This window comes from Ailuropoda melanoleuca, chromosome 4 (genome assembly GCF_002007445.2).
Source record: "Ailuropoda melanoleuca isolate Jingjing chromosome 4, ASM200744v2, whole genome shotgun sequence".
NCBI classification, from domain to species: Eukaryota; Metazoa; Chordata; class Mammalia; order Carnivora; family Ursidae; genus Ailuropoda; species Ailuropoda melanoleuca.
In genome coordinates this window covers 11,334,464-11,361,130 of record NC_048221.1, presented here as the reverse complement: position 1 = coordinate 11,361,130, position 26,667 = coordinate 11,334,464, and the positions used below count along the sequence as shown (strand labels likewise).

Here is a 26,667-nt window from a genome sequence, read left to right as displayed (position 1 = left end):
GGGCCTGGTCGGGGGCGGGGCCGTTCCGGTGGGGGGGAGGAGCGGGGGTCTTGGGGCAGGTGTCCCCCCACCTCGGCGCATCCCACGGGGTCTCCTGCCCCGAAGTGCACGGGCGGAGGGAGCGTCTCCCGGACCCTGGCCCAACGAGGGGTGCGCTGGCGCGGCGCCGCCCCCTCCCCTGCGACCCCCGGGGGGCGTCCAGGCGGGAGGCCCCTTCCCACGCTGCCAAAGTGCTCCGAAGTTGCGGTCCCGCCTGTTCCCTGCGGGCAGTGCCCACCGGGTGGGCACCCGCAGGTGCTTCCTCTGGGCCTGGGCAGGGACCCCCGCCACGACTGCCAGACCAAGGACTGGCCCCCTGGGAGCCCCCAGGCCCCCGAGGGCAGCGCCTGCAGCCAGGCCTGGAGCCCGGGCCCCGCCCCGGTTGCCTGGGCCCGGCCTCCCCACCATCTCCCTGGGGAGGGCGCCTCATTCCTGCCCTTCACTTTCCGCGTTACCTTGAAGGTATTTATAGGTGGAGAGGACAGCACCCACCCCCCTACACACACACACGGCCTCCCCAGGGTCCTCATTTCTGGACCAGGAGCCCCATCCGTCGTTTTTGGCCGCAGACTAGAGAAATCTTGGGAGGGTGGGATGGAAGAGCCCAGGCTGGGTATGCATGAGGGGTGATGTTGGGGAGAAGGGAAGGGGTTAATGCTGGGGTCACTTGAGGCTGTGTGTGAGGGTGAAAGGGTTAATGAGAACCCTGAGGTCCTGAGGAGATGGGGGTTGGAGTGTGGGAAAAGTGCAAAGGTGATGATGGGGGCACTTGGGATAGTGTATAGGATCAGAGTGCAAAGTGCCTGGGATTTGTGCTGAGGCATGGGCATAGGAGAGGCATGTGCATGAAAGCGAGGGCACAATTGGGAAAAGTGCAGCATTGTGTGAATGAAGGGAGGCACCTGGGAGAAATGATAGGATTAATGCTGGAAGAAAACAAGGTGCATGAGTTTGCATGTGTAAAAATGGGGTAAACTGAGGGAGTACAGTACAGGAGCCGTATAAAGAGGAGTTATCAGTGGGCAGACTGGGACATACTGAGGATAAAGGCCATTTGGGATATGATGCATATGGATAGGGCCTCAGCACCATTTACTTAGCTCTCCTGGGCTGGGAGGTAAACTGAGGCACTGAGCAGCAAGGGTGAGGATTGGGGCTTCAAGGAAAGAGAAACTGAGGAAGCATCCCTTTTCCACCTCCCCTAAGCACCTGTCTCTCTGCCCCCAGACCTACAATGCCTTGCTGAGCCAGCCCAGCAACTGAGTGGAGCCAGGCAGAGAGCATCCATGGATGGGCCCCTGGCAGGCGGCCTGGCCGCCCCAGATCGTCCTCGTGGCCCTGAGAGACTGCCTGGCCCAGCACCGAGGGAAGACATTGAAGGTGGGGCCGAGGCTGCTGAAGGGGAAGGTGGCCTCTTCCGGTCCACCCATTACCTGCCTGTCACCAAGGAGGGACCCCGAGACATTCTGGATGGCAGAGGTGGCATTTCTGGTAAGAGGATGGGCCCTGTGGTCCTGGGGGAGCATCCAACCTGGTCCCTGAGGTTCAGAGAGGGCTAGGTCACCCAGCCCAGCAGGGGTTGAGATGGGATTCTGATTCTGCTTGAGTCCGGAGCCTTCTCTTTTTACTCAGCTTATTTTCCCATTTTATGGTTGTGAAAACAGAGGCCCTGGGAACCAATGACCTGATGAATGCCCCCCCCCAGTGGGTGGGTAGGAGCTGGGACTTGAACTCCGGTCTGCCTAGTTCCCTCCTCTGGGCACATTAATTGGGTCCAGGTGCCCAGCTTAGCACCCCAAGCATCTGGCCCTGAGAGCCCACTTATTCCCCAGGCATACCCCATTCCCATCAACCTATCCCAGCTCCCTCTTGCTGCAGTGTCTTGGGGAGTCCTGCTCCTGAGCCATGGGCCAAAACAGCTTGTGCCCTCTAGTGGCCGGGGAGAGACTGGTTAGTCAGGGACACCAGCTACCCCTTTGTGCCTTGGTTTACTCAGTAAAAGGAGATCTCACACTGTCCCCACCTGAAGATTTGTTATTCATTCATTAAATACTCAGCAACCACTATGTGTCAGGCTGTGTTCTAGGTGCTGGGGATACAGCCATAAACAAAAGAGGCAGAACTTCCTTCCCACAGAGGCCTGACATTATAGTAGGAGAGACAGACAACAAGGGCAGGTAGGGACAGGTGTCGCGAAGGTGTTAAACAGAGTGCCAGGATCATGCCCGGAGGACCTAGGAAACCTCCCTGAGTGGGTGGAATTTGAGTGGAGCATTGAATGAATGGTGGGAAAGACAAGCCAGGTGGTGGGAACAGCAGGCGCAAAGGTCCTGTGGTGAGGAGGAGCCTGGTGTGTTCAAGGACCAGGCAGGAGGAGCAGAGTGGTGGGGGCAGTGCAGGCTGATGCACCAGATGTCTCCCTTCATCTGCCTGGCCTGCCCTACAGGCCGTGGTTTCCAGGAACTTCCATGTACCTCATCAGGAGTTTCCTACATGCCAAGCCCTCTATGTGATCATCTCATGTCATTCTTAAAAGATCCCTGTGGGGTAGCTTCAGTATAATCATCCCGTGCCAGAGATGGGAAAATTGAAGCCCTGAGGGGTTAAGTAAGTTGCCCATGGTCCCACAGCTGGCTCTAACCTGGCTTGACAGCCCTCGTCTTTAACCATCACCCTGGGTCAAGGCATCCTTGACCTGCCCCAGCTCACCCTTAGCAACACGCATCATGTTTAGATATTTTCAGAGCACCTTCTTGGGGCCACACACACACTCCATCCTCACCTCCGTGGACCCTGCCATCTGGTGCCGGGGAGACAAACCAGCCACCAGGTGTTAGGACATAGTTGCTGGGGCTGCAGTGGGTGAAGCCCAGCCGGGCCCAGCCTGGGGGCCATCTGGAGTCCTGGATGAGGAACAATGAGTCAGACAAAGAGGGCAGGGGGAGTCTAGGCATCAGGCTCTACCTAAGCAATGGCACGGAGGTGATGGGTAGCACTCAAAGGTGTTACACAGGAGAATGACGGGTGAGAGTATCAGTGCTCAGGGAAACTTAGCAACTCCCTCCTCCGAACCACGAGTAACCAGGGCCCAGAGATTGGCAGGACCATGTTCCAGGCCATGCAGCTGGCCAGGGCAGGCCTGAGACTTTGATTTTGTGAGGACCCCAGGGAAGCAGGGTCTGGGGTCCCAGAGTCCTCTCTGGGTCTAATTCTGAGGAATTGGTCACTTCTTCTCTGCCGGGCAGAAGCCCAGGTCTAGCAAGAGAGGGTGAAGGTAAGTAGGTAGGTAGGTAGGTAGGTGCGTCCTCGCTCGCTCTAGGGAATCAACCAGGCTCCAGTGCATGTGCCTGGGGAGGAGGGAAACGTGGCTGCCAAAGGGGGCCAGGCCTACCCTTAATGATGTCCTTGAGCAAATGGGGGCATGGGACAGGGATGGCTTGACCTGGGTGGGGTCACAGCCTGGAGATTAGAGGAGGGCCCAGGCTTGGGACACAGTGCCCCCCTCTTGGCCTGCTTGACCCCCCTTCCTGGCTCGGGCATCTGCCCTAGGAGTCTCGTGATGCCTATAAATAGGAACGGCCTCTGGGGCTGCTGTTCCACCCCAAAGTCTGGGCCCTCCCTTACCCCGACCCTGCCCTCGGAGACCCCCAAGGGCACCCCTAGAGTGACTGCTTCCCAAGTTCTCTGTCTGGACAAGGATGCTTCCACGGCCTTCTCTGTCCTCCACTATGGCTATTGGCTTGGAGCCCCCACAGCCTCCATACAGCCTCCTCCTGATGCTTGGCCTCTCTCTCTCTGGCCTCCTGGGTGCAGCCAAGACTTGGGGGGCTGAGACGGTCCACATGGATTGATGAAGTCTGGTGCGTGCCTGGCATTGGGACCAGGGGGTCAGGGGACGAACGACACACTATTTCCGCCCTTGCGTGGGGCCCCAGGCTGGGGAGGAAATCAGAACATGGAGTGAGCAGACCTGAGGCTCTCAGTCCAGCCTCCAGCTTCCAACCTGGGATGCCTCCGGGCCAGCCCCAACCCCCATCCCAGGCACTCTCACAGCCCTTCCTTACCCCCACCAACGCGTCTCTGGATGGAGCATGTACTGTGTGATCTCCTTGGCCTCCGTCGCTGGCCCTGCAATATGCGCGGTAGCTGTTCCTTTATACAGAGGAGGAAACAGGTGGGAAAAGCGTGCCCTTCGGTCACTGCTGGGCCTTGAACTTGGATCTGTCTGCCTCCAAAGTCTAGATTCTTGGCCACACTGCCAAGCTGCCTGGCTTGGGATTCAAGCTGCTTGTGGATACCTTCTCATTTTCCCTCTCTCATTTTCAAACCCTCTCGGGGACCCACAGATAGCAGGAGTCTATGAGGGCCCTTTGGCATGGCCACGGCCAAGGGCAGCATCCAGGCACCTCGTCTGACCTGCAGGGACTTCTGGATCCCCGCCAGCCACGGAAGCCGCTGGGCAAGCCCCCCAGCCCCCAGGTGTCTTGGACACGGGGCCCTGCTTGGCCTGCTTCCTCCAAAATGCTGCCACTAAAAATAGGAGCCTCGCTGGAGCTGCTCAAAGAGGCCAACACAGCCCCCTGGCTCATGGAATCCTTAGACAACGCCAATCGCAGAATCAACGAATCTGGGACGCCCAGAATCTCGGCAACTGGGGTCCCAGAATCTCAGAAGCAGGACGCCCACACCCTCAGACTGCACCTTTAGGCTGTGCAGGGGCTTGCTGCCACTGAATGACTTGCCCTCCACCCCCCTGGCCCTTAGCTGGTCCAGGCCTTGCTTTCCCAACCCTCACACCTTCTCCCACATCCACCCACCCTGACACTCGCCCTTGCTTTCGAGTGTACCCCTGGCCTGGCCCTGCTCCCCATCAGTCTACTCCAGGGGGCCTCAGACGGGGGCCTGCAAGGGATGCTTTGGCCACGTCTATATGGACACTTTTGGTTGTCATGACTGCAGGGCCAGGGCCCCAGGGGCTACCAGCATCTAGTGGGGAGGGGCTGCAGATGCCGTGTGGCATCCCACAGCACACAGAAAATCATCCCGCCCTCCGTGCGGTAGTGCTGAGGCTGAGAAACAGCTCTAGACAGTGCTTCGCCACCCTCACCTTCCAGAGGCCTTGTGACGGTCAGACCTTCGCTCCATAGAAAGACCCTCAGCCAGTGACCGTGACTTTCTGACACCCCCCCCCACACCACCCCTGATGGCACTTTTAATGCTTCTGGCTCCTGACAGTCAGCTCTCAATTTCCTGGGCAAATTGAACCGTGGGGGATTGGAAAAAGAACTAGCCCTGGCCCTCGCCCTCTTTCTGGACCATCCTCCAGTTGAAGCTAATCCAGCAATTGCATCTGTCAGGCTCTGGACGGGGCGCAAGTTCCCCCCGTGTGTTAACCTTGGCCCAGGCAGTTGGCCTGCACCCCAACTGGCACGTTCACCCATTTCAGGCGAGTGTGGCGGGCAGAGGAGGCACAGGCCAGGATTCCTGTGGTCGCTCCAGGCATTGGCTCCACAGGCGGATAATGGAGAGTTGGCTCTATCTGTGTGAGGGGTCCCAGGAGGGGATTTGATTCTAGGACTTAGGCCTGGAAGGGGGCCTGGGAAGCAGGCTTAGAGCTCCTCACTCATCATCTGGCAAGCATTGGTTGAGCACCTGCTGTGTGCCATGCACTAGGATGCTACAGTGAATGAGGCTGAAAAGTCCCCGCCCTCAGGGGGTGCTTATGTGCTAGCTGGGACGCAGGCAGGCAGGCATCCATAAGAGGAACCAGGCGATTTCGGAGAGTGTGAAGAAATGGAACAGGTGACAAGAGAGAAAGTCATAGGGGCTCCCTTTGGTCAGCCACCAGGGAAGGACTCTCCAGACGGAAGGAATAGCCAATGCAGAGGCCCCGGGGCCAGAAAGAGTTGGTGGGCTTGAGGCATCAAGAGGAGTCAGGACAGAGCGAGTGAGGGGCCAGGAGAGGGAGCGAGGCTGGAAAGATCAGCAGACGTCCCACCTCGCCGGGCTTTATAGCTAGTGGTTGGGAACCTGGCTTTTATCAGAAGTACGATGAGAAGTCAGGTGAGTTTTTACCAGGGTGTGATTTTTAAAAATCACCTTGGCTGCTGGGTGGGGGCAAAGAGAGGAGGGTTGAAGGCAGGAAGTCCCAGGGGTCCCCGCCAGGAGACTCCTCCAAAAAGACCCCTTTCAAGGCTCAGGAGTGCGGAGGCCAAAGGCCTCTCAGAGAGGGGTGGGGAGCCGGCTGGGCCCTTCCGAGGTGCCCGGCAGGGCTCCCGGAGCTGGGGTGTTGTGAAGGACCCTGGCCAGGAGGACCCCAGCCCCTCAGGGTCTCCCCTCTCTGTTGCAGACGGGCAGCCCCATCCCGGCCTCAGCGAAGCCCTCCCCCGTGCCACCTCCGCCACCCATCGGATCAGCAGCTGGTGAGTGCCATGCTGGCCCTGACCTCAGGGAGGGCAGGGGGGTAAGCAGGATGTGCCTAGGCCCGAAGGAAGCCCCCTGGGGAGTGAGAAGGGGAAAGGAGGGAAACAGGAGGCCAGGCAGGAGGAAGTGGCTCCCAGCAGGCAAGCCCCTGGGCATGTGCAGGGGGTGGGGAAGACTGGGATGAACACAGACAGTCAACTCTCATTATCCCTGCCAGGAGCAGGGCCAGAGGGACAGGAGCCTGAAGGTTAGACCCTTGGAGTCCTGTCTCTGCCAGGTGACCCTTAGAATGATGTCAGGCCTCTCTAAGCCTCAGTTTCCCCATCTGTAAAATAGAGTCCCTAAGACACATCTCACAAACTGGCCTTGAGGACCCCAGGGAGGTTGGACAGGAGTCGGAACTGACAGCAATGGTGACAGCAGCGACCCTTTAAGTCTTGGTGGGTGCTCATATGTAATAAGTGTTGCGATGGGCTAGTGATAGTTCCCATTTGTTGAGCACTTGCTGTGGACTAGCCTCTTGGCAAAGGTTTACCCCGCTAAATCTTTGCCATGGCCCTGGAGGGGGGGTGGTCCTGTTGGTATCACACGTCACCAGTGGGGCTGAGAGAGGTGACCCCGTGATTTCCGCTCTGCCTCTCCGTGGAACCCATTTCTGCACCTGTTGGGTAGGCATGATCGATAGCCCCTCTTACAGGCAGGGTCCTGAAAATGAAGGGAGATTTATCAGGAACAGTCATGATAAGAACCCACGTTGGTTGTGGGCTTACCAGGAACCAGGCATCTGGTGAAATGAAGCGTTTCCCCAGCACGGAGTTGTGTCCTCTTCTCCCTACACTTCCCGGGGTCGGGGTCAAGGTCCCCATTTGAAGTGTCGTAGTTGTGACCATTTAAATGAGCACATACCTCACGTGAACTCTTCTTTGACTGTGGATATGAGAAAGCTCCTTAGATGTCGCATAAAGACACAGAGGCTCCTGGTTTGGGGGACTTGTTCCCATTTTTAGGATTGGAAAACTGAGGCTCAGTGAGGTTGCTTCGCCTCCCCCTTCCCCCAAAGGAGGTCAGGGTCCTTGGGCCAGAGGCTGAGCAGGGTCCTTCAACCACTCCTGACTCTGCCCTTCCATGAGGGGAGCTGCAGGGGAAAGGGCATTCCCCTGAATTGTTTACGCCACAGGGTTGCATGAAATTTGCTGGAAAGTGAGACTAAATGAACTAAATCATCCCAGTTTGGGGAAAACCTCTTCATCTTATGCAGCTGGGGGTACAGATCAGAGCGTTGGGCCCTCCTGGGGGACAGATGAGAGTTGACTGTGCCACCAGACTTGAGGACATGCCTTGTGACCCTGGTGTGACCCCTGATGGACCCCGCACACTCTCCCACAATACAATAGGGCTGGGCTACATGAGCAGGTGTGTCCTGGGAGCTGCATGTGGTTTTTGGTCCAACAGCTCTGGAAGGGCCACATCCACTCCCCCTACCTCCCCGCCCTCACCTCCACACTCCCGGCCCCTCTGAGGTTGCCCTCAGGCTGGGTCTGTGGGGCTTGTCTTGGACTGCCTACGAGGACCCCCTCCCCTACCCAAGGAAGGGAAACTGAGGCCCGTGGCTAACCTGTCCCCATTGGCACTTCCTTGCAGTTGCTGGGATGGAGGCAGCCTGGACTTCCAGCTGGGCTCCCCACCACCCCACCTCCTGGGCCACTTCCCCGGCCCCCCTGATGGCCAGGGGACCTGGGAGCACTCCCTGGTCCAGGAAGCCAGGGAGGGCATCCCATCTGAGCGGAGGTTCGAGGACTCGGTCATTGTGAGAACCGTGAAGCCCCACATTGAGCTTGAGGGATCTAGAAGGTTCTTGCACCATCAGGGTGAAGCGAAGCTCTTGGAGAAGGCCCCCCGGGGCCACCCCAGTTTCGACTGGCTCCAAGACACAGAGGAGCAGGCCCCGCCCCAGGAGGCAGGGCTGCACATGGACCTGCCGCCCCAGCCCCTGCCCCTCACCTCCTTCAGGACGGTGCTTGTGCCAGTAGAAGATACGACTAAGACGCTGGATGTGACAGTGGTGGACAGCAGAGAGCACCTGGCAGACCTCGAAGGGCTGGCTCAGCCGTCCGAGTGGGGCCTGCCCAGGTCGGCCTCGGAGGTGGCCACGCAGACCTGGACGGTGAACTCAGAGGCATCCGTGGAGCGGCTACAGCCGTTGTTGCCCCCGATCCGGACGGGGCCCTACCTGTGCGAGCTGCTGGAGGAGGTGGCCAAGGGGGTGGCCAGCCCGGATGAGGATGAGGACGAGGAGCCAGCCGTGTTCCCGTGCATCGAGTGCAGCATCTACTTCAAGCAGAAGGAGCACCTTCTGGAGCACATGAGCCAGCACCGCCGAGCCCCGGGCCAGGAGCCGCCTGCCGACTTGGCCCCGCTGGCCTGTGGGGAGTGCGGCTGGGCCTTCGCCGACCCCGGCACCCTGGAGCAGCACCGGCAGTTGCACCAGGCCTCCCGGGAGAAGATCATTGAAGAGATCCAGAAACTGAAGCAGGTCCCAGGTGATGAGGGCCGGGACGCACGGCTGCAGTGCCCCAAGTGCGTCTTTGGCACCAATTCCTCCAAGGCCTTTGTGCAGCATGCCAAACTGCACGTGCGCGAGCTTCCAGGCCAGCCTGCCAGGGAGCCCTTTGGGGGCAGCAGCGGGGCTGGCAGCCCAGGCCCTGATGCCACCACCCTCACCTATCGACCCTACCGAGCATCCGCAGGGCTCAGTGGCTGCGTTTTCTGCGGCTTCCCCGCGCCCAGTGAGAGCCTGCTCAGGGAGCACATGAGGCTCGCGCATGCCCAACCCCACTGGGAGGAGGATGCCGAGGCTTTTGAGGAGGACCCTGCCAGCCAGCCAGGCACCAGCCAGGATGCATATGCCCGCTTCCCTGATGCTGCTGAGGACTACTTTGGCAAAGCGGAGCCGCTCTTGGCCCCCACGTGGCAGGAGAACCCTGCTGGATATGACCCCAGCCTGGCCTTTGGCCCAGGCTGCCAGCAGCTGGGCATGAGGGATTTCCCACTGTCAAAGCCACTTCTGCACGGCTCAGACCAGAGGCCCCCGGGAAGGCCAGCCTTTCCCTCACCTCTAGCATCCGCCCCCTACTCCTTACAGCCTAGTAGAAACAAGAGCGTGGTCCACCCACAGGGGCCCCCAGCCCAGCTGGGGGACCGGAGACACCCTTGGAGCGAAGAGGAGGAGGAAGACATACCGCTGGCCTCAGAAATGGACTTTCCCCCCAAAAATGGGATTTTTCCACCCCTAGCTACCCCTGGCCTCATCCCACAGCTGGCCCTGGACCTGAAGCGGACTTTCCGAAAAGCTCTCAGGGCAGCCGAGGCCTCGCGGGCACAGCAGCAGCAGCTCCGAGGGATGGTGCCGCTTGTGCTGGTGGCAAAGCTGGGGCCACAGGTCATGGCTGCGGCAACCAGGATGCCCCCGAGGCTGCACCCTGAGGAGCTGGGGCTGGGGGGCGCCCACCCTCTGGACTTCTTGCTCCTGGATGCGCCGCTGGGCGGCCCACTGGGGCTGGACGCGCTCCTGGACGGGGACCCGGCGGTGGCACTGAAGCACGAGGAGCGCAAGTGCCCCTACTGCCCCGATCGCTTCCACAACGGCATCGGCCTGGCCAACCATGTCCGGGGCCACCTGAACCGTGTGGGCGTCAGCTACAATGTGCGGCACTTCATCTCTGCTGAGGAGGTGAAGGCCATTGAGCGCAGGTTCTCCTTCCAGAAGAAGAAGAAAAAAGGTAGGGCGGCTTCGCTCCGGCACCCACCTCCCTCCGAGGCCCAAGAGACGCACAGCTGGGCAGCCGAGTTCTGAACCGAGCAACCCTCACTCTAAATCCTCCCATAGCGCCAAGCAGGGGGAAGTCAGGGCCTCCCCTTCTGGAAGACTGGGAGCCGCGGCAAAGGCCACCGCATCGGTGCAGGTGTGGGGACGCCCCAATGCCCTGGCCCTTCCAGCAGCTGGAGGAAGGAGTATGGGCAGAGGAGGCAGCCCCAGGCAGGGAATGTCACTGATGTCTTCATTGGACAAATATTTATTGAGAGAGGTCCCCTCTGTTCTGGGCACTTGGGGACACAGCAGAGAACGAAACCGCAGTCCCTGCTCTCCTGGAGTTCACGGCCCAATAATAGGAGTGTGGGACCCTGGCCGGCTTCAGAACCCCCGGGGCAGCCTGTGAGGTATGCAGATTCCCAGGCACCGGGGTTCTGATTCTGGAGATCTGTCTCCAACATGAGTGCCCTGGGTGGTTCTGACGCTGGCAGACATGGATCCCACTTGGGGGAGGTGCTGGTGTGGTGTTTGAGAGAGAGAGAGAGAGAGTGTGTGTGTGTGTGTGTGCGTGTGTGCACATGCGCGCGTGCACTGGGGGTAAGGGGCAGGGGGCAGACAGCCAGAAAACCAGGCACTTACAATGGTGAGTGACCAGGGCTGTGATGGGGGAAGCTGGGGGCTGGGGAAGCCCAGAGGAGGTCCCTGACTCCACCTGGGGGCATCCAAGCAGGCTCCCAGAGAAGAGCATCCTATCCATTTGGCCATGTCTTCATTCAACAAAGATTTAATTGACAGCACTGGAATGATAGTGAGCAAAAATAGGCATGCGCTGTAGACACGAGAAGGATAGTAACTGAACACTCAGCCGAAGGATTGCAAATCCACCACTGGAGAAGGGTTTCTGAGGGTGGAGGCCCTGGTGCTGAGAGCTATGTGAGGGGAAACCTGGAAGGTTAAGCGGAGAAGGCTTCCTGGAGTGGGAGGATGGGAGGACGTGTGAGCACATGGGAGCTGATGCAGGCAGGAGGGTGAATGGCAAAGGGAAAGGGAGGTGTCCAGGGTCACAGATGGCACTGGCTGTGTGATCTGTGGAGGGGGAGCAGCCCCGGGAGCAGGGAGGGCTGGGGCCAGAGAGTCACCCCTCCAGGCAGTCCATGTCCTTTCTCCCTCCACAGTGGCTAACTTTGATCCAGGCACCTTCAGCCTGATGCGCTGTGACTTCTGTGGGGCTGGCTTCGACACCCGGGCCGGCCTCTCCAGCCACGCCCGGGCCCATCTACGAGACTTCGGCATCACTAACTGGGAGCTCACCGTGTCACCCATCAACATCCTGCAAGAGCTGCTGGCCACCTCGGCTGCTGAGCGGCCCCCCAGCCCCCTGGGCTGCGAACCTGGTGGGTCGCCTAGCAGCTTCCTGACCTCTCGTCGGCCCCGCTTACCTCTCGCAGTGCCCTTTCCACCCACCTGGGCTGAGGACCCTGGGCCAGCCTACGGAGATGGTAAGGAGAGAGAGTGTGGATTAGGTAGGGGCCCTGACCCTTCTCAGGGCCCCAGAGAGATGTGGGGGAGGTGGAGGGGGTAGCCACTCCGCTTTCCTGGTAGTGTTTCAAGTCACTTTACAAAGTATGGTGACAACTGTCCTTACAACTGCCCTGCCACTTAGAGGTTATTTCTGTTTTACTCAGGGGCTGGGTCAGGGCTACTTCTGGATCCAGTTCACCCCTTCTCTGACTGACAGTGATTTTAACACACGCTTACTCAGCTCTTACTAGTAGCCAGATATGTTCTAAGCACTTTACCAACGCAAACTTATTTACATCCTCACAACGGTGCTATAGGGCAGGTGTTATTATTATCCCCATTTTACAGATGAGGAAACTGAGGCACAATGAAATTACTTAACTTGCCCAAGGACACACAGCCAGAAGGGGTGGAGCTAGGCTTTGAAACCCCACTCAGGTCAGGCTCCAGCATCTTTGCTCTTAAAAGCGTCTTTGGTCTTTGGTCAGCGCTGTCTGATAGAACTTTCTAAAATGGAAAAGTACTTTAGATACATGTTCTGTAGGTCACTAATGGCCACATATGGCTATGGAGCACTTGAAATGTGGTTAATGCAAGGTTAGTTGTAATTCTGTCAGACGTTGCAGAGCTAGAGTCTACATTCTGGATTTTCATTGGTGCCTACTTTGTCCAGCAGCATTGATAACCCCTCCCATAACTGAGTGCTTGTTGTATACTAAGGTTTCATCTCATTTATGCCTCTAAACCATTCTGGGGGGCTAAGGGTTGTTGCGTTCCTGTTTTGTGGATAAGGAAACTGTAGGTCACCTGCTTTCCCACATAGCCACAAAGCAGCAGAGCTAGACTTCTGAACACCATGTTTGGTGGTCTCTCCATGGAGGACAGCTTGGGAAATCCAGAAGTATTATTTTGGTTAAGGAGCCTAGGGCTGGGCACCACTGAGGGAGTGGAAAGGTGAAGTACCCAGCCTTGAAAATCCAGACTTTGTAGGAGCCTTTACTGAATCTCAAAGCAGAGAACTCGGCAGTGAGGAGCAGGTGGGCTCTGGGGAATGGAGAAGTTCCTGAACAGGGGGAACTGTCCAGGGGCAGCTTGGGGCTGAGGTTTCCTTCTGTTTCTCCTGCCTGGAGCTTCCAGGGTCCTACCTAGATCTGTAGTCTGAACTCTGCTGGACCCATATGCAAGTCCCCTTACCAGTGAAAGGCACCTGAGGGTCTGCGAAGTGGAGAGTGGTGCTATTAAAGCCCCCTGTCCTCCTTGAACAAGGAGACCGAGTCACAGAAAGGACATAGTGGCTGGTTGAAGTCACAGTTTGGAAAGAGGCAGAGTAGGGACATGACCTCAAGTTTCTTGCCTCTGATGAAGGCTGCTGCCTGGGCATTCAGCTCACATACCTGGCTGGCTTTGTGGTATCTCAGTCGTGGCTGCGAAGTGGAGCTGGCTCTGAGGACGGCTGGGGGGTACAGGAGGTAGTTTGTAAGCTACAGCCGTGCCCTCTTCTTTTTTTGTCTAGAGTGTAGAGGCCTGAATGTCCGGCTCAAATTCCTTACTTGGCACTGGGTCAGGCCCCCCAGGGATGGCAGCCTGTGTCCAGCAGTCAGGTTCAGCTCTGGTCAACCTGTTTCCACTAGAAGACCAATATGGCAGCCCTTAGTGCTGACAGAGACGGGCAAGACATTGGGGTGTCAGCATTCAGTCTGGTACTGCCCTGGCCTTGTCCACTGTGCGGGGCGGGGGCGGGGGGGGGCTTTGATCAGGCTTTCGGTTAACACTTGGTGGGCCGGAGGGCCGTTAATGAGTGGTTCAGAAGATCCTGGAAGCCTTGCCTTGAGGAAGGATGTCCAAGATTAAGGCTAGGTCTGGGCACCCGCCCTGCACCGTTGTTCTTAGAAGCATCTCCCACAGCACTAAGTGGGCCGTAGGGGGCGGGGCAACGGTCAGATTCTGGCCCCACTCAGCTGTCAAGGAACAGCTGGGGGCAGTCGTTTGGCGTTGGGGAGAAGCAGGTGGTGCCTGAAATGCGGTGCCGGCGGCGGTCGTGTGGGAAGTTCCATAGGATTGCGGGACAACGCCGGCGGGGACAGGGGGACATTTGGATACCAGGATGATGTGGGATCCTCATAGCTGGGATCTGGTGTCTTCCAGGATCTCCGACACGGAAGGGAGAATTCCAGGATAGGGAATGGAACAGGATCCCGGGGCAGGTCCTAGCTCCGCCTGTCCGGGCTCCAGGAGTTCTGGATGCTGTTAAGACAAATGCGTGTGGTCGGAGGATTCCCATTTTAGCCTTAAGGGTGTTCGGGGTGGGGGGAAGAGCGTCCCGTCCGCTCCAGGCCAGGGGTGGGAGTGCAGTTGGCTGCCGCGCTCAGCGCGGTGTGCGTGCTTCCGCAAGCAGGGGTGCAGGCCGCTCCCTAAGGCTCCAGCCCCACCCCCAGCCCCCCCAACCCCCGGCCCACAGGGCCGGGACAAACGTTTCGCTCGCTCACGGCGTTCGGCGGGCCCCGGGCCTCCTGTCGCAGCTCGTAGGGCCCCGGGCTTCACAAACACTCTCTGCCGCTGCTCCGTGAGACCCTCACCCCGTCTGACAGATGTTCCCTCTTCCCCTTGGAGCCCCGGGAGCGTCCCTCGCCACAGTCTCGATCCCTCCGGCACGGAAACCCACTCCCAAGTCACTTCAGACACGGGCCCTACACCATCTGACAGACGCGCCCACTCCACCCGGCGACTTTGACAAAGTCCTCGGTGTCCCGGGCCCCGGTAGCCGCCCCTACCTGCCTCCTCCTTGCCTCCGTAGGATTCAAACTGAGCAGAGGACCTGCATGGCTTCCTGCCCCTAGCAGTGGACGACTCCAAAGCCCCATCTAACACACAGTTTCTTCAGCCTCAGAGCTGTCTCCATGCCCTGAACGCTAAACCTGGGGCTCAGCAGGCCACCCAGGCCCCCTTCTCTGAAAAATTAGACTATGAAAACATACCTTCAACTCCCTTTTCTCATACACACCTCATTCATTCAGGGAAGCTTCTTGACCTGACGGATGCCTCAGAAACTTCCTACAAAGTTCTGTGATTCCCACTTTTCCTGTCCCCATTCAGATCCCGGCTGATCCAGACTCCCAGTTCTCACCTTACCCCACTTAGGGCTCAGCTTGTTATTAGCAGACTACTGCGGAGCCCCAAGTTCTCTCTGCAGCCCCAGCTGTCTTGTCTGGTGGAGATTCCCCACAAGTCCTGTGGAGTCTCCTTCCTGTCCTTGGCTCCTTGTCTCTGCATTGCTTCTCTGGCCTCTGACTCTGGCCTTCTCTTACTGGATTCCCCTTTTGACTGCAACCTACCTGCTCCCAAGACTGACGTCCTCCCCTGCACAAAGTTCTGCCCAGAGAGATATTTTGTCAGATCTAGGATGGGAGTCACTGCTCCAGCCAGTGTGTGTTCTGGTGGGTGGAAGGTGCTCTTAGTCAGTGTGCAGCCTTGACATACTGGTGCTGGGGGTATGGATGGAGCCTCTGTTCTCATAGGGTGAGTTGCCACCCAGAGTGAGAGCAGATGCCAAGGATGAGGAAGAAGGCTCCATGCCCCCACTGTCAGCCCTTATGGGGGTAGACAGCTCGCACCCAGCCTGGGCTGAGCTTGTCTTCCTAACCTCACAGGCCTGGGTTCTGAGGAAAACACAATGGTGGCCATGGACTTGGGCTCCCCCCCGCTCCCCAAGAAGAGCCTTCCTGTCCCTGGGCCCTTGGAGCAGGTGGCCAATCGGCTGAGTAGCAAAGTGGCTGCAGAGGTTCCTCATGGCAGCAAGCAGGAGCTGCCAGATCTCAAGGGTGAGTGACCCAAGTGGCAAGGTGGGGGAGCTGGCCAGGCTGGTCACACTTACAGGGAACTCTTGGACCTGGGGTTAGTGTGAGGTCAACAGCTTTCTCTTTACCCGAAGTCACTAAGGAGACATCTGGTTGTCTTCTGTCCAGCTTCTGCTGCCCTGGGCGAGCATGGCCTTGAGCTGTACCCTCACTGGGTGGGAGAGGGGCATCCAGGGAAACAGCCTGGTTTTCAAGAGCCACACTCAGACCCAATTCATTTGCTGACTTTGGCCTCATTAGCTATGTGATCTTCTGTGTGATATTGTCTCGTCTGTATGTTGATATTGAGATCATTATTGAGTGGTTGACAGGCACTGTGCTGGACTCCAGAGATGTGAGAGAGCAGAACAGACCTGGCACTTGTCCTTGGAGTCATTGAAATTGGGGAGCAGGGAGGCAGAGAAGGAGACAGGCAGTGATAAGGGCTCTGCAGAAGAGGATGTAGGGCGCCACAGGGACTGTGGCTGGGCCTTCCAACCCAGTGTTTGGGGCATGAGTTGAGGAGTAGAGGCTGGCTAGGACAGCTCTGGGAAGAGTGTGACTGGCAGGTCAGTGTTTGTGTGAACACCTGTTGCCAGGACACCCTGGTACGTTGGATATCCGAAAGGCGTTCTACTGGCTGGACCACAAAAGGGCTCTGCCTCCTGCTGTGTGCCCTTGGGTACAACTCTTCCCTCTCTGAGACTCAGTTTCCTTATTTGCAAACTGGAGAGGCTGATTCCTGCCTTACTAGGGTCATTTTAAGGGTCAGGGAAGCTTGCAGGGAGCCTGGGTGCATGGGGTCCTGGGAGGAGGAGAAGTGGGGAGGGCAGGGCTTGAGGGGCCTCACAGCCAGCTCTCTTGGCCTCCATCTCGCCCTCCAGCCCAGAGCCTGACCACCTGCGAGGTCTGCGGTGCCTGCTTTGAGACACGCAAGGGCCTGTCCAGCCACGCGCGCTCCCACCTACGGCAGCTGGGGGTGGCGGAGTCGGAGAGCAGCGGTGCCCCCATTGACCTCCTCTACGAGCTCGTGAAGCAGAAGGGCCTGCCTGACACACCCCTCGGGCTGCCCCCAGGCCTGTCTAAGAAGTCCAACTCACCGAAGGAGGTGGTCGCTGGGGCCCCTCGGCCTGGCCTGCTTGCCTTGGCCAAGCCCTTGGATGCCCCGGCTGTCAACAAGGCCATCAAGTCACCTCCCGGCTTCTCGGCCAAAGGCTTGGCCCACCCGCCCAGCTCCCCACTCCTCAAGAAGGCACCACTGGCCCTGGCGGGCTCCCCTACCCCCAAGAATCCTGAGGACAAGAGCCCCCAGCTGTCCCTGAGCCCCCGGCCAGCCTCCCCAAAGGCACAGTGGCCCCAGTCTGAGGACGAAGGGCCCCTAAACCTCAGTGAGTGCGGGTCCCGGGAGCTGAGGGAGGTCCTGGCACCGGGAGGGCTGCAGAGCCCAGGGTGGGAACAGTGGGGACTACAGCTCCTATGTCCTGGGTCCACTGGGTCACAATGTTGATCAGAGCACTGTGTCTCCTGTTGCGCTGGCCATGCAGCATATTATCATCTGCCTCCCACTATACTTTGCTGTTCTTCCCTCTGGAGGCCTGGCTGTGGCTGCTGAGCCTGCCAGGGTCATCCTCACCACTTAGGGGCACTCTTGGCCTTCTCTGAGCCTGAGAGTTGGGGCAGTGAAGGTAACCAGAACTCCTGTGGGCCTGGCTTCCCCAGAGGGGCATCTTGGTTCCTACAGGCAGACAGGTGATCCACCTGGCAGGAGGTCCTGTAGTTGGCCCTGTCTTCATATCTTCCTGGCTGTCTGTGCAGAGGCACCTCTACTGTGCCCATGGGTGGAGCCATACCTCCTGGGCTGCCTGTGGGCATGACATAGAAGGGTTTGGGAAGAACCACCCCCCTCCCTCCCAGGTGCAGTAAGCAGATTTAGCATGGCTTCTCCAAGGAAGTCAGGCCTTCCCACACATTTGTTTAGCCTGGGGTGAGCCCAGGGTCTGGCCCCCTGCCCAGTGGGGCACCCCTGTTGGCATCTCATGTTCCCATGAAGTTGCTTCCATTGTCTGCTGTGCTTTCAGGAGCAAGGCCCTGAGCAGGTCTGCCCTTGGCTATTTGATGGTTGGCAGCTGGGCGAGGCCCCTGCTTTGCACCCACACAGCTCCCACAGCTGGGGTCCCGGGGAATAGCCTGGGAGCATCAGATTGTGCCATTGGAATTTGGCCACCACCTCTCCACCCCACATCCTTAGGCTCTCCACACTCACCTTGATGCGAAAGGGCTAGGCAGGGAACAGGGCATTCTGTTTCCCAAAACCTCTTAAAATAAACCCACGGCACAAGTCTTGATCCCTAATCGGCCTGGGCAGTCTTGAATCATATCAGGTCTTCCTGCCTCAGTCCCCTAGGGCCGGCCAAGGTGGCGGCCGTGAACCCCCGCCCTGTGTTTTGTCTCCGCAGCTTTAGATAGTGACGGGGGCAGAGAGCTGGACTGCCAGCTGTGCGGTGCCTGGTTTGAGACCCGCAAGGGCCTGTCCAGCCACGCCCGCGCCCACCTGCGCCACCTGGGCGTCAGCGACCCGGACGCCAAGGGATCCCCCATAGACGTGCTCCACGGGCTCATCAGGAGGGACGGCGTCCAGATCCGCCTCCCACCCGGGCGCGGCACCCTGGCCCAGCTGGGGCGGCCTCCTCCCACCTCTGCGGCCCTCTCCTTGCTCCCCCCCCCACCGCCGGCCAAGAAGGCCAAGCTGAAGGCCGCGGGTATGGCCAGCCCCTGGGGGAAGCAGGACCTCTCGGCCGCCGCAGCCGCCGGCATTTTCTGGGCCTCTGATGTGGAGCCGTCTCCTCTCAACCTCTGTAGGTTCTCGCTTCAGCCGCTCCCTCCTCCCTGCGGGCCCTGGAGCCCCTCCCGGGGGGGTCGCAGCCCCCTCCCTACTCCTTTCCTGCTGGGGCAGGGAGTAGACAGGGGCCCTTGGCAGTGGGCTGGTTCTGCCCAGAGATCTTGTTGGCAGTTGGCTGTTAGGTCCTCTCTCTTGGCCTTTGACTTCCATGACTGTGACCTTCCCTGAGAATAAAGGCCAAGGGTGGGGTGCTGCCTTTTGGTGTGGCAAGTGTCCATGGTTGCCCCTGGTTTGGATAGTATTTGGCACTTAGGCTACTACTTCCTGCCCTCTTGCCCCCATCCTTGTTGGGACCCGGGACCCGCAGAGCTGTGGAGTCTTGGTTCAGTCCTCTGCCAGGACCAAGGGCCCATGTGCTCTCTGGAGCCTCCCCTCGCTCCTGCTGAGTGTCTGGCCCCCACCCCACTCCTCAGTTCCCTCGCTTGCACCTGCCCTCCACCACCACCCCAGCCTGTGGGCATGCTGCTGCCCATGCCCAGCCGACCAGGAGACCCACAGACAAGGATGCTAATGATCCCCACAATGCTAATTACTCCTTTCTCCTGCTGCAGCCTCGGGCCCAGAGCCAGCTCGAGACATCCGCTGTGAATTCTGTGGTGAGTTCTTCGAGAACCGCAAGGGCCTATCAAGTCGCACGCTCACACCTGCGGCAGATGGGCGTGACCGAGTGGTATGTCAACGGCTCACCCATTGACACACTACGGGAGATCCTCAAGAGACGGACCCAGTCCCGGCCTGGCGGCCCCCCTAACCCACCAGGGCCGAGCCCGAAAGGCCTGGCCAAGGTGGTGGGCAGCGGAGGTCCTGGCAGCTCGCTGGAAGCCCGCAGCCCCGCAGACCTTCACCTCTCACCCCTGGCCAAGAAGTTGCCTCCGCCACCAGGCAGCCCCCTGGGCCACTCACCAACTGCCTCTCCTCCTCCCACGGCCCGGAAGATGTTCCCAGGCCTGGCTGCACCCTCCCTGCCCAAGAAGCTGAAGCCTGAACAAATGCGGGTGGAGATCAAACGGGAGATGCTGCCAGGGGCCCTTCATGGGGAGCCACACCCATCAGAGGGTCCCTGGGCGGCGCCACGGGAAGACATGGCCCCCCTGAACCTGTGTAAGTGTGACCCCGGGGGCAGGGCAGTGAGAACAGGTAGAGGGGTCTCCCTCCGCCCACACACACTTCATGGGTACCCTGAGCACCCAGGGTAGAAATAAAAGGGAGGATATACAGGTCCGGAGAACAAGGGGTTAGCTGTGTGTTCTTGCTATGCAGACCCCCCAGCTGAGCTGCTGCTTGATTCTCCATCCACATTGGGGAGGCAGAATTGTGCCATTCAATGATGCCCAAAAAATTTTACCTTTTGGGCCATCGTCAATTGATTGGTAGTGTCTACCAACCAGATTCCTAGGGAGAAAGATTGGAGGAGTCAGTTAGTGATGTCTGCCACAGGCAGGAGTATAGGGACTGGAAGTGGGAGGCTGCACCATCTTCCTGACATTCCTGGTCACTAAGTGTTTGACATTTGGAGCTAGGTTCAAGTTAAGTGCTCAGCTCTTACACTCCAGCAGTATGTGACCTTGGGCGAGTTTCCTCTTTCTGGAGATAGAAGATAAGCATGGCCTGAGCTTTGTATAGTTCCAAAGTGGTGTAAAGCACTTAGCATGGTGCCTGTGTAAATGAAGCCGTGTGTATACCATAGTCGGTAGTTGTACTGTCCCTGTCACTGTTCTTTCTGTTTGAGTTGGCTGAGGTGTGTGCTGAGCAGGTGAGGATGGCCCAGGCCTCTGCCTCAGTGCTCAGGGGCATTTCATACCAGCTGTGTGCCACATGCTTGGAGCTGCTCCCTCCAGGTGGAGGTTTCCATCTGCATTTTGTGGAGGAGGAAACTGAGGCTCAGAGGGGAAGTGGTTTGCCCAGTGTAACGTAAGGGGTCACAGCCAACCTGGTGTCTGAGCCCAGGATCGAGGAATTGCTTGCTCCTCAATACTTCTCAGTGTCACAGGGAATCATCTTGAAGCCAGCTAGAATTTGAGGTGACAGAACAAGCAGAAGGGCTGAATGTACACAAGGGCCCCTGGAAGTGGATGAGGGAGCGGGTCATTCGGGTCTGGGGCTGCAGCTGCCTCCTTCTCCTCCCTCTCCCTCCACCCTGGACCCCCTGCAGCGTCCCGGGCAGAGCCTGTGCGTGACATCCGCTGTGAGTTCTGCGGTGAGTTCTTCGAGAACCGCAAGGGCCTGTCGAGCCACGCGCGCTCCCACCTGCGGCAGATGGGCGTGACCGAGTGGTCTGTCAACGGCTCGCCCATTGACACGCTGCGGGAGATCCTCAAGAAGAAGTCCAAACCGTGCCTCATCAAGAAAGAGCCGCCAGCCGGAGACCTGGCCCCTGCCTTGGCTGAGGATGGGCCTCCCACGCCTGCTCCTGGGCCTGTGCAGGCCCCCCTGCCACTGGCGCCAATGGCTGGCCGCCCAGGCAAACCAGGAGCTGGGCCGGCCCAGGTTCCTCGAGAGCTCAGCTTGGCACCTATCACTGGTGCCAAGCCCTCAGCCACTGGCTACCTGGGCTCAGTGGCAGCCAAGCGGCCCCTGCAGGAGGACCGCCTCCTCCCAGCAGAGGTCAAGGCCAAGACCTACATCCAGACCGAACTGCCCTTCAAGGCAAAGACCCTCCACGAGAAGACCTCCCACTCCTGTAAGCAGTGGGTGGCAGGGTCCTGGGAGGGCATCTGCTGGGGCCTGCAGGGCCTGGCAGTGCCACGCACACACTGACCCCCAGCAGAGGCCCATGGCAAGGCCCCAGTGGGAGGCGGGACTGACTCCTGACCTGGGCAGGGCCTTCTGGGTACTCTTTGTTCCATTTGGGCTGGGACTCAGCAGCACCCCCTCTGCCTGCAGCCACTGAGGCCTGCTGTGAGCTGTGTGGCCTTTACTTCGAAAACCGCAAGGCCCTGGCCAGCCACGCACGGGCGCATCTGCGGCAATTTGGCGTGACCGAGTGGTGTGTGAACGGCTCACCCATTGAGACACTGAGCGAATGGATCAAGCACCGGCCCCAGAAGGTGGGGGCCTACCGCAGCTACATCCAGGGCGGCCGCCCCTTCACCAAGAAGTTCCGCAGCGCCGGCCACGGCCGTGACAGCGACAAGCGGCCGCCCCTCGGGCTGGCACCCGGGGGCCTGGCTGTGGTGGGTCGCAGTGCTGGGGGTGAGCCAGGGCCTGAGGCTGGCCGGGCAGCTGACAGTGGTGAGCGGCCTCTGGCAGCCAGCCCACCAGGCGCTGTCAAGGCCGAGGAGCACCAGCGGCAGAACATCAACAGTGAGTGCTAGTGGGAGGGGGTTTTGAGGGTGGGGGGTGCCTGTCACTGGGGTTCTCCACTGTGCATCTGCCCTTAGTCACTTCCCCAGTTGCTCGCCTGTTCTCGCATCTGGGCACCATGCCACCTGTCCTGAGGCCTAGGCAGCATCCAATCACCAGCTGCCCTGTCTTACAGTTCCCCACAGCCTCCACCCCTTGCTTGCTAAAGGCAGGAACCTTCCCAGGAGTCTTGCCCTCTGGCTTATCTCCTATCCCTCTCTTCACCTTTCCCCACCTCAGAATTTGAGCGCCGACAAGCCCGCCCTCCAGATGCCTCTGCAGTACGAGGGGGCGAAGAGGCCAATGATCTACAGCAGAAGCTGGAGGAGGTGCGGCAACCCCCGCCCCGGGTCCAGCCGGTCCCCTCCCTGGTACCCCGGCCCCCCCAAACATCACTGGTCAAATTCGTTGGCAACATCTACACTCTCAAGTGCAGGTACGCAGCCCCTTGGGTCGGTGGGGGAGAAAGACCACCCACCTGGGAATTAGTCACCCAGAGCCTCTGAACAAGAGAGAGGTTGATGGAGGTCAGGAAATGTAGCCTCAAGGACTGCCTTAGAGTGTGGCTGAACGCAGGCTAAGGGCTTCTCAACAGACAGCGGCACCTCAGAGCATTAAGCTGGGATCCTGAGGGTTCCAGTGCTGGCTCTGACACTTAGCAGCATAGTGACCTTGAGCAAGGGCTTCCTGCCCCATGCCTCAATATTCCCACCTATAAAATGGGGTTGGGAACAGCTATGCTGTGAGGATTAAAAAAGCTGAATATATATAAAGCACTTGAACTATGTCTGACACATGGTAAGCACTCAACGAGTGTTTGCCTGATTAAGGAAAGTATAGGTCTTAGTTCATTTTTACCAAAGTCCAGGTGTACATCTGAGGCCAGGAAACTGGCTCTGAGACTTAAGGTGGCCTGCCTCGGGCCAGATAGGCCAAGTCGGAAGTAAAATTTGAACCCAAGTCTTTGGAGCCACGAGCTCAGGTCCTGGGCCCCTGTTCGGTGAGGCCTCCCTTGGGACCTCAAGCATAGGGAGTTGGTGAGTTGGGTGCATGAGCAGGGTGGGTGTGAGTTAGTGCCTAACCCCCTTTCCCCAGCTGCTGTCCTTCTGTCCTGGAGCCTGGCGGGTGGGGTCTGCCTCTCTGGGCTCTCTCCCCTCTCAGATCACATGCTTCAGTCAGACGGCAGAGGGACTTGGGAAGCCCCGTGGCACTTTCCCAGCATCAGAGCCAGAAGACTGCCCTGAGCATAGAGATGGGGGTCATTAGGGGACCCTACCTTGATCCTGGAATGGGTACAAGCAGCTGTCCATGTGGAAACATCTGGCTTTTGGGTCCCCTTCCCTGAAATCCTGGGCTGGCTCTCTGCACACTGAGTAGCGGCGGTGTGGCTGGTGCTCAGGGACGTGGGCAGGGCTACACATCTGCCTCTCCTCATGGCAGTGGCCACTCCTCTCTCTTTCTCTGTTCCTCCACACAGGTTCTGTGAGGTGGAATTCCAGGGGCCCCTCTCTATCCAGGAGGAGTGGGTGCGGCACTTACAGCGGCACATCTTGGAGATGAATTTCTCCAAAGTGGACCCCCCGCCTGAGGAGCCCCGGGCCCCGCAGGCACAGACAGCGGCGGCAGAGGCGCCCTAACACAAAAGCATTCCAAATTCCCTCTTGTGCCACCTCTGCCTCCTCTTTCTCCTCCGTCTCTTCCACCCTCTCCTCCCTCTTTCTTTTCCGTTTCCAAAGGAGCAAGCCAAAACCTCAAACCGGTACCCCTCGGGGGCCGGGCACACTACAGCCGGGGCGCCAGGAGCCAGCTAGCGGCCCTTCCCCCAGCCCGAGGGCTCTGGGGCCACACACAGCGCATCTTCCTTCAGCCCATGCCCACCTGGTCCAGCAGGGGAAGAGGCCAGGTCTCTTGTGGTGGCAGCTGATCTGGTCAAGGGGAGGAAGGCCACCGCTCCCCCGCATCTAGCAGCCAGGCGGGGCTATGTTTGCCATCTGTGGCCATTTGCAAAGACCCCAAAGACCCCTGTCTTGGTTCCCTCTTGCCCCTATGAATATCCTCTCACACATGCATACACACATACACGCACACACACACAGGCACGCACATACACACATGCACGCACGCACCTCGTGAGACCCGGGATCTGCCCCAGCCCCCCAGTTCCTGAGTCACACGACCACATCATGCCACGGTGCTTGCTCAGGGGAAGGCATGCTCCCTTTGAGGGCCTGTTGGGGCCTGGGAGCCCCCCACTGAGCCCATGATGCCACGGAAATCCTTATTGGCCGCCCCCCAGAGGGGCCTTCCCAGCCTGGAAGAGCTCAGAGCTGACAGCTGCCTCCTGCCATGTCAAGGCCCCCCCAGAGCCTTGGGGGACTCCGGGGCCCAGGAGGGGGTGGGGATGGGACTCTCCTCCCCCACCCCCACTCCCCTCCCTCTTTTCACTGTTGCTTTCTATGTATAGCTCCCTAGACCTTTCACTTTTTTAAAAACGCGTTTTGTGTAGAGAATAAGGAACGTGGATCTTTTTATTTTGCAATCCTGGGCCAGCTAGAGACCGGGAGCTGATTGACCTTTTAACTTTTTTCAGTGGCCACATTTTGGTTATCGATGTACCTAGAAGTATGTAAATTAGATTAAATTTCTCTTCTGGAAACACCCCGGGGCAGGCGGCCAGCGTGTGTTTTTCTGTCGAGTGGACAGGCTGGCATCGTCTGGCAGCCGGGGCTGGGATCGAGCCGCCTCCTCCCAGAGCCCCCGGAGGCCCTGGGTTTTCCTGTTGGCTGCCAAGCTGACCAGACTCAGCTGGGGATGAGCCCAAGTTCCCAGCTGTTGGCCCTCATTGGCATGGTTGGTGGGGGGCTCTGGCTGGCTGGCTAGCTGGCTGGCTGGCAAAGCAGCTCCTGTGAGCAGAGGAGAGGAACCAAGACTCTGGGCAGCTGGTCTAGGAAGGGAGCCAGGATGAAGTGATGAAGCTGGAAGGGCTCTCCAAGGGCAGGAGCTGTCCAGTGAGGGTGTGGGGGACCTGCGGGGGGAGGGAGAAGTGCACAGTTGCTGGCAGCCTTCAGAGAGCTGGGGCCAGCCTGCCTTCAAGACATGTGACTTGTCTGGAGACACAGGCACCCTGAACCCGAATCACACGAGGGGAAAAGGGAGCTGCTGGCTCCTTTGCAATGTTATTTATTTTCTCGCTCTGCAAATGTTTATTGAACATTTCTGAGATTTTAAGAGATTTTGTTGGCTGCTCCTTCTTGTTTATTGCATGTGGTTTTTCAGCTCATCATTTTCACTTCAATGGCGAAGGGCTGGAAAGTGGGAATAACCTCATGGAGTATAGACAACAGAGGCCTCCTCTACCCCCAACGCTATTGCCCCAGGCCCCCCACCATGCCTCTGCCTGGAAGGGTCAGGCTAATGAGCTGTGATAACATGTGATCTTGGCCTGCACTCTTGGCTTTTCTGGTCCTGTGAGGTCAAGGCACACATCTTGCCTGGTAGAGGAAGGACTCAACCACTTCTGTCCATCCCACGCTGTGAGTGGGCATGTCTAAGACTTGAAAGCAGGGAGGGCATCTCTTGGGATGAGAGCTGGCCCATAGGCACTTCCCCTTTCAGCTTTTTATAAATTAGTTATAAAAATATAAAAGTGATGGAAGCTGGATGTAAAAAGTTCAAAAGGCACAAGACCTTATAAAATAACATGGGAAGTTCCTCCCCACCCACACATGCAGTGATAGCTGTGTAGGTCCTCGAAAGAGTCGCACACAGTTCTTAGCTCAAAGGGACCTTTTCCTAAAATTTTGAGCATGCCCCTTCTCAGGCCATTCCGTCTCAGAGGCAGAGCATTGGATGTTAACAAAATCACCCAAATGAAGGTAAAATGATGGCTGTGGTGTGTGCCAAGAAGGAAGAGGTGTCTGGGGGCTCAGCTTTCATTTGGAGAACAGGCAGGCATCTCTGAGCATGACACTTCAGTGAGCCCCAAAGCTGGTGTGCACATTAATCAGTTTTATGTGCTTCATATTTGGAGTTTCTCAACACATCATTAGCCTTGTCCCATGTGGCAGCAAGTTCTGCATAAGCCATTTTTAGGGGAGGGGTTGTTTTATTAAGATATTTTATGGAGAATCCCAACCATACAAAAATAGTAAAATGAACCCTCATCTACTTATCAGTTACCAACTGAAGACCAAGCTCTTCAGCTGTAACCCTTCCACGCCTTCCTTCCCTTTCCCCGTCTGAATTATGGTGAATCACATAGTTGTCATTATGTGACTTAATCTCAACATTTCAATCTTTCTCTGAAGGATAGGGACTTTTAAATATGCCATTATTGCACCTAAAGACATTGACAATTCCTTAATATCAAGAAGTCAGCAACATTGCTCCTACTTTAAAACAAACATTTAAAGTAAAACAAAACATATGTACAAGCCATAATTGTACTCAGTTTGATGAGTTTTCACAAACAGATGTACCATTTTCAGTGCTTGCAGCTCTGTAAAGTCATCTCTTAGAAGTTATGAGATGTCTCTGAAAGTGGATTCCATGCATCCTCACAGGGCTGGCCCCGGGCTGCACTATTACAGGATCTCTCAAGTCCTGAACGAACCAAGAGGGTCTTAGGAGTTCAAGCTTTAACTTAAGTGCCAAGGACCTAGGCAAGTCATGAATTCCAAGGCTTCACTTTTATCTTTTAAATGGGAAATTCTTTAAAAAGGACCTTGCAGGTATGAGGGGAGCATTTGAGATAAACATGTGAATATATTTGTTACATATACCATATAAACATGCTATAT

General features: G+C 58.0%; 1 protein-coding gene across 1 annotated transcript; it reads left to right on the top strand.

Annotated features, from left to right (window-relative positions):
* The first annotated feature begins 1,105 nt into the window (after window positions 1-1,105).
* WIZ (WIZ zinc finger) lies at window positions 1,106-24,527 on the top strand. Its single transcript, XM_034657941.1, is given in 13 exon segments — window positions 1,106-1,530; window positions 6,389-6,461; window positions 8,104-10,241; window positions 11,449-11,772; window positions 15,442-15,612; window positions 16,512-17,015; window positions 18,084-18,482; window positions 19,078-19,156; window positions 19,158-19,627; window positions 20,679-21,206; window positions 21,410-21,829; window positions 22,109-22,304; window positions 23,346-24,527. Coding segments are annotated over 13 exon segments (5,667 nt in total). The 5' UTR covers window positions 1,106-1,325; the 3' UTR covers window positions 23,506-24,527.
* Window positions 24,528-26,667: the final 2,140 nt, after the last annotated feature.